General features: G+C 41.0%; 2 protein-coding genes across 4 annotated transcripts; one reads left to right on the top strand and one right to left on the bottom strand.

The window, feature by feature from the left end:
* Nucleotides 1-6: 6 nt before the first annotated feature.
* On the top strand, nucleotides 7-2,461 carry LOC136450025 (putative protein ABIL2). Of its 2 annotated transcripts, none has more exons than XM_066450278.1 (9): nucleotides 7-112; nucleotides 510-592; nucleotides 751-901; nucleotides 982-1,081; nucleotides 1,211-1,303; nucleotides 1,422-1,455; nucleotides 1,554-1,663; nucleotides 1,816-1,919; nucleotides 2,007-2,461. In XM_066450278.1, the coding sequence occupies exons 1-9, from the start codon at nucleotides 50-52 to the stop codon at nucleotides 2,178-2,180; spliced, it is 912 nt and encodes a 303-aa protein (XP_066306375.1). In that variant the 5' UTR covers nucleotides 7-49; the 3' UTR covers nucleotides 2,181-2,461. The 2 variants fall into 2 exon arrangements, with proteins under 2 accessions (XP_066306375.1, XP_066306374.1); XM_066450277.1 differs by having other exon boundaries at nucleotides 1,416-1,455.
* A 181-nt stretch (nucleotides 2,462-2,642) lies between these two features.
* On the bottom strand, nucleotides 2,643-18,079 carry LOC136450024 (uncharacterized). 2 transcript variants are annotated; one of them, XM_066450276.1, is made up of 16 exons: nucleotides 17,580-18,079; nucleotides 14,882-17,476; nucleotides 12,064-12,514; nucleotides 11,519-11,738; nucleotides 10,687-10,851; nucleotides 9,537-9,809; nucleotides 9,185-9,409; nucleotides 8,697-9,068; nucleotides 7,274-8,602; nucleotides 7,115-7,171; nucleotides 6,413-6,841; nucleotides 5,914-6,137; nucleotides 5,683-5,816; nucleotides 3,586-3,837; nucleotides 3,329-3,507; nucleotides 2,643-3,197 (listed from the first exon to the last, which is right to left on the bottom strand). In XM_066450276.1, the coding sequence occupies exons 1-16, from the start codon at nucleotides 17,923-17,925 to the stop codon at nucleotides 3,084-3,086; spliced, it is 7,365 nt and encodes a 2,454-aa protein (XP_066306373.1). In that variant the 5' UTR covers nucleotides 17,926-18,079; the 3' UTR covers nucleotides 2,643-3,083. The 2 variants fall into 2 exon arrangements, 1 of the variants encoding a protein (XP_066306373.1); XR_010758241.1 differs by lacking the exons at nucleotides 2,643-3,197; nucleotides 3,329-3,507 and adding an exon at nucleotides 3,908-4,199 and having other exon boundaries at nucleotides 3,702-3,837.
* Between the last annotated feature and the right edge of the window lie 275 nt (nucleotides 18,080-18,354).

Below are 18,354 nucleotides of genomic sequence, written 5' to 3'. Positions count from 1 at the left end.
GGTGGAAGCAGTAGGGTCCTTCGAGAGCAGAGGCCCCGGTGTTGTGGGGATGAGCGGCACGCTGGAGGAGGTGCAGATGCAGGAGACTCTCGCCTTCTCTGAAATCATCAAGGTTAGCTCATCCTTGCACCAGATTCCTGTTCCTCGCTGCATTCTTCTTCTCCATCTCGGTCCAGTTTAGTTTGCAAAAAATTTTACAAAATTTTTCATATTCCCCGTCACATCGAATCTTGGATGCATGTATAAAGCATTAAATATAAATAAAAAAATAAAACTAATTACACAGTTTAGACGAAATCCACGAGACGAATCTTTTAAGCCTAATTAGACTATGATTAGACACTATTTATCAAATAACAACAAAAAATACTACGGTACCCATTTTGCAAATTTTTTTTCATCTAAACAAGCCCCTCGTTTCGTTTCCCTTCCAGCTTTTCCAAAAACACTACTACATATCTTGCTTGCTGACCACTTAAAACAAGGCCACATTGCTTTTCCAATTGCAGGATCTCAAGACACTGAGGTCGCAGCTGTACTCCGCGGCAGAGTACTTCGAACTTGCCTACATGCAGGAAGACAAAAAGCAGGCGTATGTGTCATACGCATATCCCTCCTCCCTCCTGCTTCCCGCACGAGATCATCAACAAGCAAAACTGCAAGCAGAATGCACTTGCAGTTAATTTTTCCCACACATTCTGGCTTATGTTGCTCCGAATTTACTGATGGTCTGGATGTTTATCTGCATAGGGTGACAAAGAACCTCAAGGAGTATGCCGTGAAGGCCCTTGTCAACACGGTTGACCACCTGGGTTCCATATCTTTCAAGGTCTCCGGCCTAATCGATCAAAGGTTCAATGAGGTCGCCGACGCCAATCTCCGGATCTCCTGCATCCAGCAGGTTTCAAAAGGCTTCTCATCCTGGAATTGTATTAGTCCAATCGTCTCTCTTTGAATTAATGATGAAGCGATTGGTTTCAGAGAACTCAAGTTAGCCAAGCCTATATGGACAGAGAAGGCCTTTCACAGCAATCCTTGGTGATCACTGCCCCTAAGTATCACAAGAGATACATCTTGCCAGGTAAAAGAGTATAGCTATCCTATTCTTTGTTTCGTATCTCAACTGTAAACTTGTCAGCACATTCTGAACGCAAGGAGTGTCTTGGCATTAACTTTGGCAAGATATCTAACATCCATTTGGCAATTGCAGCTGGAGACCAGTCAATGCCCAGTGCCGTGCCCAACTTCAGGGAAATGAACAAGGTCACAAACAGGGCTTCTCAGATACATCAAGTATTCAGTGGTAAGAATGCACCATAACATCTAGTAGAAAGTCTTCACCACTTCTTCAATTAATAGGCCTATGAAGTACCATATATGTCAACTTCCTATTGACCTGAAATGTATTGTGCTAGCCGCAGAAACAAAAGCTAAAGAGAAGCAGCCTTCATTCAGGTCAGTCCAGGATGCACAACCAAAAGCTTGGACTGCCTCCCCCCTCGTTCTTTCCTTTTGCGCAGGTAGGTTGACAATCGAAATTTTACTGTTTGCAGAAAGGTGCAATCAATTACCCGAGTACCTTCGCAGCGTGCACGTTCAGCATCACCAGCACAGCGTGCACATTCCATGGCACCATCTAAGACTGCTATACCCACCAACACAGGTAGAATAATCAACATCTGAGCAGTTCATAAGTTCATTCTAGCTGTCCAGATAAAGGAGATTATTAGAACGAGGCTCCTGATCTGCCCCTACAGTTGTATATCAAGATCAGTTGACCCATGCTTAACCTTAAATTTGTTTCTGCAAAAGCAGATAAGCGATCGGAATCACCAATTCATTTGACAACTCCACTGACAAGGTCTGCGTCACTCTCAAAGAAGGCATCCTTGCTCAAGACATCAAGCGTCAGGGTTCAGGTAAATTACATGGGCTTGTGATGGAGTCTTCCAAGAAATGATACCTTCATCCTTATGCCGAGACATTTTCATCTGCATAAAATGCAGGCCACCTCACAGCCCAAGAAATTGGCACCACTGAGGTCACAGGCTGACAGGAGCAACAACTCAAAGGATGGTGAGCATACCCCCAAGAAGAGCAAGAAGTTCCTCAAGTCCATCCTCAGCAGGCACAAGTCCAGAAAAGATGAGCCACTGCCGAGTTATTTTGACGATTACTGAGCCACAAGATTTCTCCCTGCGTTTGATGGCACCGCAATCTCTGCATACTCCTACATCAGTGTTTTCATCGAAGTGTTATGTTCTCAATATAAACATCGTCATTGTATAGAAATAGATTAAAGGTTACATGTATGTAGTTGAAGATGGGAAGTTTCATCAAGATGTTTCACCCACTTGCCTGTTTCTGTAAGAGATGCTCAGATAAACCTGTAACAGTCAAGGATGGTAATACACAAGTAACACCGAAACATCAGGTGTAACAGAAGCAATTACCTCTCACGCATTGCAACAGAGAGTAGAAAGTATAAACTACAAGATTTTCTTGAAATATTATAGCTACATAACTATACAGAGTTCATATGAATATACAACATTAATGCCAGTGCTCCACTCGACAAATCGCATAAATACTCCCGTACCAAATACAATCTTTGTTTGGTCCATTTGCTCTGCCATTGTACATTAACCCTAAACCCAGCACTTGTCTATTAAGTGACAAAAAGTATTGTAGCTTGGTATCTCCCTACTTCTAGCTTACAACTTTACACCCTCCATCATCAACATCCTGGCCAATAAAACAAAATAACTGACTGTACAAATTTCCAAAGATTTATGGTCCACAATGCCTTTTACAAAGTGCAAAAACTCATGGCCTCAAAAACAATCACTGAGGCAGTATGACTAGCCACATACCAAGCTCATATAAAAACTCGATGTACAAATGCTGATGTCAAATTGCCTAGATGTCTCTGCTCTTACACCATAGCTCCGTCCTTGCTATGCTATCCTTGAAAGGAGTAAAGCATCTCAAAAGTCTCATGGACGAAACAAAATAGAATGATATCAAGTGACCAACTGCATCCATCACAACTTCTAGCATGTCTTCTTCCCTCTTTGCTTGTATTAACGCTGATATGCTGCAGCGAGATCATCTTTTATCTGAACCAGCTTCACAGAACCATCACCCCCACATGAAACAAAACCATTAGGCAACAGCTGGAGGTCTGTTACAGCAGCCTGCAAATACATAAGTATATAGTTAATAAAAGAGAAGCATGTGATATAACTATCTTCTCTTATCGTAACATCACCAAAATTTACGAATGAAGTCATTAAACATTTTATATCGTCTTTATAATACTACATACTCTAACAACACCGCCAAAGCCCCTGGAAGTTGGTTGGAAAAAGGTGTGTCGTTCATGCATCTTTGTCCAGTGAAAGACTAGCTGGGAGTTTTTAGCATCCCAAAGCTTCACATCTCCATCTTTGCTTCCAGTTAAGAACAAGCTGGTACTTGGGATGGTCGATACCTTTGTGACACTACCTGAAGATGGACGATAAAAGATCAGACAGAGAAACCAACTTCAATTCTGAAGAGTACGATGCAGTATCACTTAGTTACCTAGATGAGCCTTTGGTATATGCCAGACCATCCCACTGTTGGTACCACCGAAAGTACTAGATTTGATGTCATGCATGGCAGATGCCTTGGCACCATGCTCAGTGGTAATTCTATGATGCTTGGACTTTCCAGTAGAAAGGAAGCGGCAATCATGCAAAGCTATATCTCCATTTTTCCCACCAGTTACAACAAGCGGTGATATAGACCCACAGCCTCTATCACTATCAAACACAGAAATAGACCGAGCTCCTCCTGCAAGATGAAGTCCATGGTCAACTAAATATACTATATGCTATACAAAAAGACAACACATTGCGCAAACCTGATGATATGGCTGCTAATACGGCAAAAACCACCTGGGTAGGACTCAAATTCACCTCCCAAAAACCTCTAGGACACAAGCCTAGTCAGGCTGCTGTATGCAAGCAAATGGCCCCTTGTGGTTTACTATGCCACTGTTGAACTTCATGACAATTTGGCCATGTTGCCCAAACTAAGTCATAAGATGTATTCATGACTATTTAATATTATGCAGTATGTTTGTATAATCATGTGTAGATTTGAGTCCTACTGGGCTACTCATGTAAATTGGAAAATGTCCACTTGATCTGGGGCTAGTGCAGAAAACAAAAAGGATTCAGAACTGGTAAACATGGTTATCTAAACAATGTTTAAAAGAAAATTCATGTGATATCATAGTCTTCCAGTAGGCAGGGTTGAAGAACAGTGCATGTGCACTCAAGAACAGACAATACATACGGATATTGACATGGTCTTAAAAATGAAAGGTTGACCAATAACTTCATCATAATATACAGTTTCGGCTATTGAGAACGTGCTTGTAGCATGGTGGAAAGTAACCCAGTTAGTGCTGCCACCAAGGCTTGAACCCTGGTTCTCACAAAAAAAAAGGTGCCTCGTTGTGTGTTGCTTTCAGAGTGGTCCTAGGCGACTTCACAGTCGCTTTAAACAAAGCCCCTAGGTGGCTGACCTTTGGTGCCTTTTGTTGACCTTAGATGCAATGTCTTAGTGGGCTGTCTTGCCCCATGGGTTAAGTTTTTATAATATATTTATAAGCAGAGAACTTGCCACATTATGAAAATCATTTTCAAGATAAATATACTGTATAATGTTCAACTGGAATTCAATAATAAAAAAGATATCAATGGCCAAAGTTATAACATGGCTGCATCCAACCCAAAAATGACACTTTTTTACTGGATAACTATCTTTTCTTCCTATATTGCTGTGTGGCCATGTTCATTCCATGCTTGGGTTCATTTTATGTTTCACTGTATTATTTGGGAGAAAGAAGAAAGAACAAGATGTATTTTGGTAACAAGCGATTGGCCTGCAGGCAACATATACAAATAAAACTCAACGACAAGAAATGACTTCACTCACATTATGTATTTATGTATGAAAAGAAAACCAATTTATTCTGTAATGTGATGTGGATCACTTTGCATTCATACCAACACATGAGTATTCAGTTATTGACAACTAAAATATACAGTTGCTGACTTAGAAAATTTTCAAAATCACATTTATGATGCTAAATTGCTAACATTTACACTTGTGCAGACTCATGACCCCATGCTGCGAGCCTGTGACAACCTTGGATATTGCATCAAGGTGCAGTCAAATTACGGAACAGAAGAGCAACTTGGGTTCTACTGCAGAAGAGTGCAGAAAATGAGGCACCTGCAATTCTCTTGTTTCATATTTGCAAATAGCAATGAACCATGGAAACTGCTCAAAACAAATGGGACTTAAATGTTCTCAACACCTCATCAAGTTGGTGCCTTCTAGAGTGGTAACTGGATTGTTAAACTTTTTCTTTTTGCCCATGTAAAGACTTTTTGTGATATATATAACATGTTAACACTAGAGTCAGCAAACAATCTATCATAATCATTTTCCTACTATATCCTAATATGCAACAAGATCCTAAGGTGTGTCTGCTATAGTCGTATACATTTAGTGATTTACCCTGTACTAATTATATTAAATTGCTTATTCAAGAATAATGATTATATATTATTCCCAATAGTCAAACAGTAAACAATAAAAGCACTGCTCACGCTCACGACTTACCTTCATGGCACATGATAGAAGTTTGAGAAGTGGCTGGTGGAGATAGTGTGTCCCATATAACAACATTTGCACCATTTGAACTATATCCAGCAGAAGCAACAACTGATCCACTTGCAGACACAAACACAACGTCCCTGTAACCAATAAGAACTTATCTGTAAGACAATGAGATCTGTATCAAGCAGCAGCTATTGGCTGTTGCATTGCATCGATGGAGTTTGGTACACATACGAGGCATGGCTGTCAAAGCATATAGATGACTCTGTAGGATGGACATTGCTTCTTCCACCCACTTCAACTTGCCATGTACAAACGGTACCATCTAATGCAGCAGTGGCAAACCGCTGTCCATAATAATCAAATTGAACAGCTGATATGGAGGCCAGTGCATAAGGCGGTGGAATATTAGCAGCAGGTAGAACACCATATGTAGCCATAGCACTATCTTTACCAAACTGAAAAGTTAAAAGAATTAAAGGTATCAATGGATATTTAAACATAGGGTATATATAGCTTATAAATAGTTCAATGCTAATAAATGAACTCAGTCCCATAGTAGAAATCATTCATGAAATATAGCGTGCTATGGGAATCTTTACTGGTTCCAGTAAAGTTTGATGTTATGGCTCCTAAAAAGATGCTTAAAAACTGCTTCCAAATCTAGGGGGAAAGAAGTGCTTTAGAAAAGCCAATGCAATCCAAAAAGAGTTGTAAGGTAGAAAATGTATACCTCCCACAGATACACATGTGTATTGCTTGAACCAACAAGCAACAATGGTAATGAGGGATGGCGGGATAATGCTCTTGAATGGATGTTCTCAATTGTTGCTGGAGAATCAATGAAATCCTCAAATTCTTCAGGTTCACCCCACCCAAACCCAGAGGCCCCAATACCAGCATAGCCTGGAATTCCGAATGCTCCACCACCAGTTAGGTCTCTTCCGGGTTTTGCTAACGAACCCAAACCTATAGTCGCTCCACCTGAACCAAGTTGTGACCCTTTTTTCCGACCAAGACCAACACCAGACGAGATAGAAGTTGGAGTAGGTGTAGACTGACAGCCAGCCCAACCATCTAATGGCCAATCAGATCCTGACCAGACATACTCTGAAAAATTCTTGTCATGCTGCTTGTCACTCCAATTGAAGAAAACAAGGCCCTGAAAAGAGGCTGCCCTTAGTTGGTATACAATACTAACAATGTAGCAGCATAACCATATGCAATGACTTGCTAGACATACAGCACACACTGTACAAAGACAGCTCTTGAAATGAGGTTTAGCCAGCAAAACTGAAGAGCATTAATACAACAAAGTTTAATATATTACGAAAATAAAAGAATATATTTGATCCAATGCAGGTATAAATTTCTCATTCAAGATGTGATGATACTCAGGATGACTTATGACATACTGAAGCGATTAAAAATATACCTTTCGATTAGTAGCAATAGCAGCTTGTTTCTCATTGACAGAGTTAAGACATATCGCCTGCGCCACTGAAAAGGTTACAATGCAGCACTAGAAAGGAAAGCAATGTGTACCCTAAACAGTAAATGATCTTTAAAGGGTCCATAGACTTATATTAAATACCTCAAGAAGCTCCCCACTTCTCCTTAGAATTTCCCTTGGGCTCTGAAACTCTTTTTGTATGATCAACTCTCTCCTTTTAGTTTCAGAAAACACTTCACCACTAGAAGAGGCTTTGTCAGCGAATCCCTGTCCCTTCCCATTGTTCTTGGAGCCAAGTCTGTGTTCATGTTCTTCTCCACTTCTTTGAGTAATAACTTTATCACACTCAACCACAGTGCATCTTATGTCCTTCCAAGATCTAGTGACATTTATGCTGCTTAAGGAAAAACAATTAACTCCTTCATTCACAAAGGCATTACAAACATCCACAGGATTAACAGATATTTCCCACAAAATATTAAACAACGCCTCCATATTCTCACTGTTTGAAAGCTGCGAAATCCTCGACAGGTGATCATAGCTACCACTGACTGGGTGTTGCTGAGACAACTTGGACTCTAACCAGAAGAGCAAACTCGAACTTGAATTCATCGGTAACTTCTTCCTCAAGAAAGATGCATGCAGTGTTACTAACGAAGATGACACAAAATGAATGGAATCCATAACAAACTTTGCAGCAACAGAAGTGATAAGACCCCTGAATTCTGAACCACTAACACCAGCTTCATGTTCAAGTCCCTCTTTTTCAAAGAATTTCCTTAGATGATGTTCAATCACAGATATCAACGGAACCCACACAGAAGCGCCTACCAAATGCCACTTCTCATCTGCTAAAAGATTTGAATTCGCACTCTTTTTTAGCTGTGTCTTACTCAATGCAGCACGGGGCATTCCTCCTTCTGTATTCAATGATATATCACCATTTTTGTGGCGTATAGCATGCATCAGTTGATCTAATAGTACTTGAAAGGGCTCCCCATTAGAAGAAGCAGCTAGGACTGGATTTATCATGATAAGTAATGCTTTTATGTCACAGTACAACCAAGAAAAGGAAAACTCTATAATGTACTCAAACAGATCCATAACTGCCAGCACAGCTGACCTGTCATCCAAAATATAATTTCCACTTTTGTCATGTCTAAGGAGTAACCTGCTGACGTTCAGGTAATTTGACAAACCTGTTATAATGTACTTATGACTCTCTTTAGGTGCGCATGCAGTAGAATTGGTGTGCTCCATATTCAGAACAGAACACATGGAGGAGAAGACAACATATCGACTAAGAAACTTGCAGCTCTCTTTGAATGAAAACAATAACAGATAATCGATTGGGCAGAGAGGGTGACATTCAACAATACGATTATCAGTTGCAGCATCTGGTGACCTAGTACCCCATAACAAAACATACGCTAGAAACAATAAACCATCATGGCTACAAAACATTAGGATCTGCAACAAAAGAGGGGAATTTTTTGGATGAACTACCATTCAAAGTTGACCAGAAATCATCAAAATAAAAGAAACTGTTATCTACCAGCATTACCTTCTCAGCTATATCAGCAAATTTGAGGGAGAACCTTTTATCAAATATTGAGATTACTGTTGTAATATCATGCGTAAGTTTTTCAATTTGATGATTGTTGTACTCATTAAGGACCTTTTCTTCAGATAATGGTGCGTTGCATTGTGAACAGAGTGAGTGCTTTCTCAGAAGGCTAGATAGATATTTTGAAGCCATAGTTACTTTAAGGTTGGACTCAACACCACTAATGACAGATGAAGATAGCCAATTCTTAGAAGCAGAGAAAGGGCCCAGTATTCCATCAAAAATCTTGTGGTCTCCATCACCAGGTGAGATGATGCTATCCTTGCCATCTATGCTTGAGTTAGTAGATAGGCATTCAAGTGCTTCAAGCTAATGAGTGGGAAAAAAGTTTAACAATTAGAATCATGCAAAATAATAGATACAAAATATGCAGATACACAGGGTGGACAAGCGAAAAGAAGTCAGCCAGCACAGGGTAAACTTACAGGTAGTCCACACTTATTCAAGGCACATGCAGCCACTGCAAATGAAAGCTTAGATAACTTTGCAGATACAGCTTCACCAACAGAGTTTCTGAAACTACTTTTTGTCGAGAGAATTGCACAGTAATGACCCACTTCTGGGTCTGCAAGCACATTTTGATCAATCAGCAACTTTGGATGGCAACCAAATAGTCTATTGACAGACTGGCAATAACTCCCTAACATCCACTGAGGATTCAGATGAAATAAAGGTAAGTTGAAGGATTGTAACTTTGGAACCACAATAATTTATACTGATTCTCAACATAGCAAAATGGAAAGGCAATTAGACAAAGGCCACATGTATATGACACACCTCAAACAGGCTTGACAACCAGTTGTCTCCTCTCTCAATTGCATCTGGAAGTAGCACATTAAAAATGAGATTACGCTCCAGAGGCCCTCCAGATCCTTCAACAAGCCGACAAATTACGATGGCGAGCTGTTCATCTTGAAGGTTCTTTGCACAAACATTCACTGCTGATGAAGTATCATCACCAAGGAGAAAAAAAGCTATAGCAAGCTCCCATTGATGCCTTCCCATTAGTACATAAGCATTTTTTAGAGCAGCAGCCTTGTGCCTTTCTTCCTGAATAGATTCATCCCAATAAGTGTGATGTAATAATATAGTTTACAACACAGAGCGTTGTTTTCGTATATATGAAGTTCGTGTTTTTAACCAATACAAAACTTAGATATTCATTCACAAATATATGATGTACCCCTTGTCAATCTGTGTGGGCAATAGAATGACCTTATCGCAAAAGGAACCTGCCGAAGGAGGGTGAAAATGTGCAATCATCAAATCATTTGGCAAGAAGGCTCTAGAAAATATCGACCTGCGAGGGAAAGACTGGTCCAACGGCATTGCACTAAGAAGAAGCTTCTCTTGTGGCTGCCCTAGACGTGCCAACAAACGTTTAAGACACCTGCCTACGGCCATGTGTATCTCGCAGGTAGCAACTCAAATGGTTACACATATAACTCAGGAAAACAGCCGACGAGGGGTGTTTTTTAATCCAGACTTGTTTAAATTCACTCCCACGAGAAGTGGAACCTAGGACCAGGGGTGCTACTAAGGTTGTTGTGTGCCCTAAAGCAACATACCCTTTTCGCAAATTGATTATATGATGATATGTTTGAACAAAAATGGAAACTAGTACATTTTTTAAAAAACGAATATTTCAAAAACAATATTATTAAAAAATAACCTGAAATTCCTTTGCCATATTATCTGCATCTGGCTCAAAAAAGTCCAGGATTGCCAGCAGCATAATGATAATCTATGATGAACTGTCCCCTAGCTCATATGAGGTGCCAGAACTAGCATTACTTATTTCCTGAAGAATCTAAAATATGAACATTGCAAGATAATTATAGGATCAAGCACACATATGAAATAGAAACAACCACATAACTGATTTTGTCCAGTAATCAAATAAAAAACTTACTACAGACTGAAATACCTGGAAGTTTCTGGACAGAAATTCATATAGACGTTTATCCTTTTCATCTCTACTAATCTTGAAAAGACCAACCAACACTTTTATTCTGTTCAATGCTATGTAGAGCAAAGCACAATCCTTGGGGTCCTTGCTTTGAAGATATTGCAACCTTGCCAACTTCTCCATCTACAATTTCATACATACCTAATCAGCACAGGTGATTATCGAGATAACTGCAAGTATAAAAATCCTTCATTACGGTGTTAGAGATAGGGCACAAAAGATCAATGGAGAGTCATTAATGCTTTAATTCCTAAAATTTGGAAACTGCATTACAACAATGATAAAACAATATCACATAAGTTGAGAGAGTCTGCAATCCTATCATAGACAAGTCAAATTTAATGACTTCTTTGGGGGAAAAGCAACATAGCATTTAACTCTAACCAAGGCAAGCCGAAAGAACATTAGTGCCTGTTTTGGTATGGGAAATAGACATGAATCTTTAGGATCAATCTTTTCAAGGGGCAACGAAATCCACTTCATCCAAACAATCACTCGGTATAGGATACTAGTGATCAAACAAACCCGTTATTATGTGTTAGTTTAAATTATCTTATTAGCACCTGCAGGATGCATTGCAAAAAAAAAACATAAACGGCCTTTTCAGGGGTTGAGAACATGATCCGTATGAATTTGATACAAAAATGTGCATCATGAGGGCTTTGCCAGTTCACGAAGACATGCTCTAGTTTACCACTCCTTTTAATTGATGAAATCCATTTTCTCTTTAGGAAAAAAAATTATAGAAGTTACATAGTTCTGAAGCATTGGATCGCTTGGATTCACATACCCTTGTCCTTAGTTGGGATACATTTGTATACCATAATCCTATACCAAGCTTTTGCATCTCTGGCCAGGTTGGCTCTGCAGGAAGCACAGAATTAAGTAGATCATCCTGACAATCAGATTGGAAGGCCCACGCTATGGAAGCAGAATCAACACGGCACCCTGATGAATCTCCAGATCTTCTAAGAGCATGGAGTTGTTGGAACTGCACAGCAACCCAGAACCTTGAGAGAGATAAAATTATCAATTAGTGTAACTTTAACCACATATGATAGTATAAATCCCGTTCAAACACTTAAACTAGTCTCTAGCTTAAAAAAAATGAGATCCAGCCTAGGAGGAACTAGGCGGTTTTTCATTAAGAGGAGAAAATAGAGAAAATAGGCACCCAAATTCAAGTCAAGAGGGGACTTGAACCTAGGTGGTTGGGTGCATGACCACACCTCCCACCCAACCAGTTGAGCTAGGCTCACTTCCTAACTAGTCTCTAGATTCAAGTAATGCAATACCAATGAATTTTCATAAGTAAATATTTCAAAGTTCTCTTACCTCCTTCCTGCTTCATCAAGGTTTTTGTAGGGAGAGGAATGGCTCTGATCAGTGATTCCAGCCACAAGATCAGAAATTGCAAGTATCTGATTTTTCTCTGAGTCACTTATACCATATATGCTGAAACTCTTATCAAGGAGCTCAACAATCTCTGGTTTCTTAGATGCGCTAGTTGTAGTATTGATACCTAAATTGCCATCCTCATAAAGAAATGAAGTTGAAGGTGACAACAGATTGAAAGTTGTGTTACTTCTATCTTCACCCCACATAAACCCCTTGGTAGAAATGTTGTTGGACACTGTTGCTGCAAAGTATTCAGACAAAGGAAGTTCTGGAATACTGTGGCTTGATTTATGGCATGTATTGCACTTTGACATGGCCTTCGAAGTTTCACTCACTTTCATGGATTGAACAAGATGGTGCAGAGCAGCATCCACACGTTTCCATTCACCTATGCACAAGCAACAAAAGAATCAACGACTCAACTGTGTTACTTGATTTGCACAAAATTGTGTAGGATGCTAAGTGATTTTTAAATAAACTATGCAAGGCCACAACGATATATCTTGTCTAATGGTATCAAAGATTAGGGTATCTATATACTCTAATAAACCTAATCCCCACTAGATGTTCTATCTCTTCTTGTACGGTGTCCACATCATTCTTGACTAAGTGCTCCACTAACTTGCAATTCTTTCATGCAAGCTATCCATGTCCTCCTTTATTAATTACAAAAATTGTCCACATCATCTTTATTATGAGCAATACTTTTAATTTTTAATCTATCAATTTACAAGCCCTCTACATATGCTGTTTGTTTCATCATCCTACCTTTCTATAATGTGATATAATATTCTATTGGCTTTTCTTTCCATTAGCTTATTACCGATTTTTATTAGATCCGATCCAATAAATAACATGCAAGCCAAGCTCATATATATACAGGATACTATATAGTAATGCTACGTATATAACAAATTTATTTCTAAGAAATTCCCTCGGCAACGCGGGGGTATTCTTCTAGTATTCATAAGAAAAGAGTTTCCAAATGAGCCATTGGCTGTAGGCTAAACTGGCTGTAACTGCAGCAAAGGATGCAAGTCAGTACCCAATAGTGCTTTGTGGGTCAGCTAGCTTAGTTCATTTCTCCCCCTAAAATAATTATGTTTTTTAGGAAACCCCTAAATTAATTGTGTGGCATGCCATTCTAGTTCATTTTAGCCATCTTTGGGTCGACCCAATGACCCAAAACATGTGGGACTTGCATCCGTAACTGCAGCGTTTAGCAACTCAACCATCAACCACACATCAGACTTAGCTCAAAGCAAAGCAATCCAAGTAATTCAACCACACACTGGATGACTAGTAACAGGTTAAAAAATAATAGAGTTGTTTAACAGCACCCATTTAATGGTGATGCTGTAAAAGCTAGTACATTTGTAGATCAGAAGGTTCAAAGGAACACATGAACCATCCAAACCTAGCTATTCCAATTTATGATTGGTCAAACTTACTTACTGGGAAATTCCAGGAAACAGCAGTTCCATCAAGGTTAATGTCTTGCAAACAGGCTGGGGAAAGCTTTTAGAACTAAAACAATCAGGTTTAGTTTGGCACAGCAGTTTATTGTTCTCTTTTAGAATACACTAAATGACACGATTTTTAAGAGCCACATAGAACTTTGTCTAGATTTCTCATAGAATTACAGCAGATCACGCCAAAAGTAGACTTGTATCTCAAAACTCAACTGCAGATTAACTCTAACATCTTCAAAATCTAAGGTAAAGTAGCACTAAAATTGTTGGAGCTAGCACTGCCGCGTAGGAAGTATGAGTGGGAGGCGGGTGGTCGAGGCTTAGGACCCAGCGGCGAGGATGCGACGCTGTGCTCAGCGTCAGCTTGGGCATGGGAGAACACAGAGGGGCGGGAGAGATTAGATCAAAACCTTTTCATTAATCCATTGTCCAATACTTATACCCAAATCTTAACAAACTTCTCTGCTAAGTCAAAGGAACAAACAAACTCCTAAACAATCGGATCCTATCAACTGAACGTCTATGTGCTGGAGACTCCTGGTGACCGCGCTCTGGTGCATCGCAGCGTGGCTCGCTCCTCAGCCACGACTCCGCTTCCTCCGTTGATACACGTTGCCCACCATAACTAAAATTATCTTACATCTTGCTCTGCTAGCCACAAATAAATTTCATCTTGGGCAATAGCAGTCTTGAAACCACAACAAGAACTACTAGGTTCTCCCTCTATCCCAAAATACAAACATTTCTGGGTTTGCCCTAAGTCAAACTACCTTAAGTTTGGCCGAGCTTATAGAAAAGAACAATAACATTTTCGATATCAAATGTGCATCATTACATCCATTGCGGCATATATTTTCATAGTTTACTTCCTTGATCAGGTAGATGTTAATAGTCTTCCCTATAAACTTGGTCAAGCTTAAGATACTTTGACTTAGGAGAAAACTAGAAACGCTTAGACTTTGGGACGGAGGGAATAGTTTGTTATATCTATATAACCTAGTAAAATAATAATAATAATAAAATCATAATAATAGGACATTACTCTTCCACGAGAATCCAGATTATCAATTTCATATGCGCAATTAAGCATTCACAGAAAGGTCTATAATCAAGCTAAAAGATGTTAATGTGCATACCCCAAACGCTACTTATTTTTCATTAGACAGTTTTTAAAAACTAGAAGTCCATTCGTATCGACTTAGCAACGCTTGAGATAAATGTAGAATTGAGAGAGAGAGAGAGAGAGAGTATTTTAGGTAAATCCAGGAAAGAAACACACACACCTGAATAAAGATACTGGACAAGTGCTCTTGGGTGATATGATGCCAGCGGTCCACTCAATCTATCAGCTATATGCAACAGGTTCCATAAACCATGAGAATGGTGACTATGTTGGTCTGTTAGCAGGACATCATTGCTATCAATATTTCCACTGTTGTTGTAATTTTCTGGTAACTTGAGTTTACCGAAAGTAGCTTCGTTAAAATTGCTAGTACATGGCAACATCTCATGAACTACAGGACAAGAATGTATCTGGGTCATGTACTCATCATCTCTAGTTACTAGCCATGAACTGAAGAGTGAAAGATGGTTCTCATGAACAAGCACAACAGTTGCCTTTGGCCCCCAAAGAAAGCCAACAATATCATGATGAGAATGGGATAATACAATACAGCTCCAAAGATGCTCTTCTTTTGAATTCTCAGTGTGTAGTACATTCTGGAAGGAAGGATGCTTATGAGAATATATATGCAACTCATTAGCTAGATAAACTGCAAGTAGAAATCGTCCATCACCTAAGGATAGCCCATCTAAACCAACAATATGGTCTTGCAACATTAGTGTACCTTCTAGCAGAAAATTCCCATCCCCCCTGATTTTTACTGCTTCCCAGATATGAATGGAGGTGCTATTTTTCTTCAAATTTCTGCAAACAGTAATAACTCTACCACAGCCTGACAATACAACTGTGTCAATTGGTCCTTGATGAGCACAAAACATGCCTACTAGCTCCCAGATGTGTCTTTCTTTCTCAGTCTGCAAAGAGTTATCCGCACAAGACATCTTCCAAAGTTTTACAGTGCCATCTGAGCAACCAGTAGCAATATGATAGCCTGGAACAGTTCTGTAAGGGTCATGTTGTTGTATAGGCAGTACAGTATTATTCAGCAGCATTACAGAAATGCATGTGGGATATTCTCCCTCCAGACCAGAAGGAAAGACTGAAGAACCTTCATAAACAACTGCTGAAAACATTTCATTGTTGAAGCATACATGTGCCCCTTGTTTTGTGGTGGAAAGTGAGCTAGGAGCAAAACCACACAAACATCTCCCATTGACATATTGATTTTCTGAATGCAATACTACTTTCCATGAGAAAGCTTGGAAGGTCTTCTTCCATAGACATACTACTAGGAAACTGTTGTTCACAAAACATCTGCTGCATTTAGAAGCTAATGGTATTGTATGAATGCTGTCAGGTGGCCCTTCTGCATCGCTTTCTGCAAGGAAGGGGATTGTGAAAAATTTCTGGCATGAAAGAACCTCGTCTTTCTGAATTCTGACGATGAAACAATCGGCACCACTTTCCCCTCCAAGGACAAGAAATCTATTATCATGAGTAACAGAAGGCGCCCAACACAAACATGAGTACTGGACATCTTCTGAAATGTTACGCAAATCAAATTTGTACAACAGCTGCCATAAAGGATACACAGGTGCATGCAATGTCGGTATGAGAGTTGAAAAGGTTGACAGAGACCAGAAAAATATCATTCTGTTTGAATCCATGGAGACAGCTAGCTCTATTTCGCAGCTATATGGATGGACAGCCACTTGTCTGATGCTACCCTTATGTCCATCTTGTTTCACAGGTTTAGTCAAACAACACAAGATACTTTTAGCAAAATCACTTGAAGCATGGTTCCCAGAATCAGCTGACAGTCTGGTGGATAAGGCTGACCAAACGAATGAATCGTCCACCAGCAAATGAAACAAAAAGCATGTTACAGGTGGACCAGAACATAACCTTCTTGAGATGACAGCCTCAACAAAAATTGACCGTTCTATAGATTTTGGAGGGCCTGAGTTAACATAGGACTCCCCCCAGCCCTGAAGTTTGCTCTGTTTCCATAAAGTAATCCGTGGGTACCTTGGCGGAAATACATCATCCAAACAATGGACAGCCCAAAAGCTAACGCAAGGCCCGGGCCCAAGACTTACAAGCCACTCACATTTACCAACCTGGCTCTCCCTCAAATCGCCTGAAAACAACTTGAATTTACCTTGTTCGTCTCTTGACACAACACTGCCAGATTCCATGGACCATCTCACACTAATATCCACTCCAAGGACTCCATTAAGAGTGTTGTTCACCTCCATTACTGCAATGACACTGAATGATAATTGCAAACCACGCTGCTTCTTCGACCTGGCCACCTCATCCTCACTCCAAAGCCGGACAGTCCCATCAAAGCAGCAAGTCATGAGGATCTCTCTCCTGATCTCAGACCGGTCATGGGCGTATAACGAACAGGGTCTCCACTGGATCATACAAACAGGCTGAGGATGCACAAGCTCAGCTTGCTCCAGCCCCCTCCTGGCATCATTCAGAAACACAAGAACAGGCACACTGCCCTCAGCTGGAGCAAGAGCTGCCATTGTCGCGACAGGACCCTGCAGGGAGCAGGTAGTGGAGACAAGGGCTTGCGGCACCTGCGGTGTAGACCTCCAGGCGAGCTGCCAGGAGGAATCCAATCTGGTCCACATGGAAACACCTGAGCCAACTGCCACAATGCCATTGCCGCAGCCAGTCCAGGAGACAGCGGTGATGGCGAACGTCTCGGTGATAGACCATCTCATGAGCCAACCAAACGAACCTGCAGATTCCAATCTCCAAACACTGAGCCGTGCCACAACAGCCGTCTAAGCTGACTGACGAGCTGACGAGGAGAATTTGAGGAATTGGCCAGAGAAGCAGACCTGGAGAAGAGGTGGGCGCCGGCTGGAAGACGGATACAGAATTGTCTGCAGCAGCGGCGACCTCTCCGCTCCCGCGGCCGCACCAAGCGACGGCGGACACGGGGGCGCGGAGGTCGATGACCTGGCAGAAGAACGGGGAGCAGCTGCCGTTGCTGTTGTCGTCCCGGCAAGGGGAGGGGAGGTGGGATACGACGAGGAAGGAGCCGGCGGCGTAGGCGACCCAGGGGAGGCCCACGAGGTCAGGGAGGAAGGCGATGGCGCGCGGGTCGCGGGTTGGCGCCGGCGGGATTAGATGCGGCGGGCCGAGGGCGAGCGGCAGCGGCGGCAGCGCGTCTCGCTCCCCCATCGTCGTGCTGGCTGCTGCATGCGCCGCTGTGGCGGCGATGGTGGTGGTAGCTGGAGCTGCGTGGATCCCCCTCACCGGTTGCCAATGCCGCGGCCGCTCTCTGCAAAGCCGGCGACCACTGTGTGCGGCTGTGCACGGACGTGGGCTACGTTATTGCGCGGGCCACGACCTGGGCTTTCTGGGCTAATTTGTTGCAGTCGTGTGTATTTGGTGATTTGTTACATCCTTCTATTATCGAGCTGAGAAACTCGTTAAGTTTGAACAGTATTTAAAAAATAGTTTTATGACTTTTTTAATGTATTCTATTTTTTATTTTAATTTTTTAGTTAACTGCATATTTTAATCAACCAACTAATTTGTGGCTTTACTTCAACTTTTTGATGACATTTGGACCTAACAAAAATCTAACTTATGTCTCATATGACAAAT

The sequence above is a fragment of the Miscanthus floridulus genome, chromosome 5 (genome assembly GCF_019320115.1).
Source record: "Miscanthus floridulus cultivar M001 chromosome 5, ASM1932011v1, whole genome shotgun sequence".
Classification (NCBI taxonomy): Eukaryota; Viridiplantae; Streptophyta; class Magnoliopsida; order Poales; family Poaceae; genus Miscanthus; species Miscanthus floridulus.
This window is presented reverse-complemented; position numbering and strand designations above follow the sequence as displayed.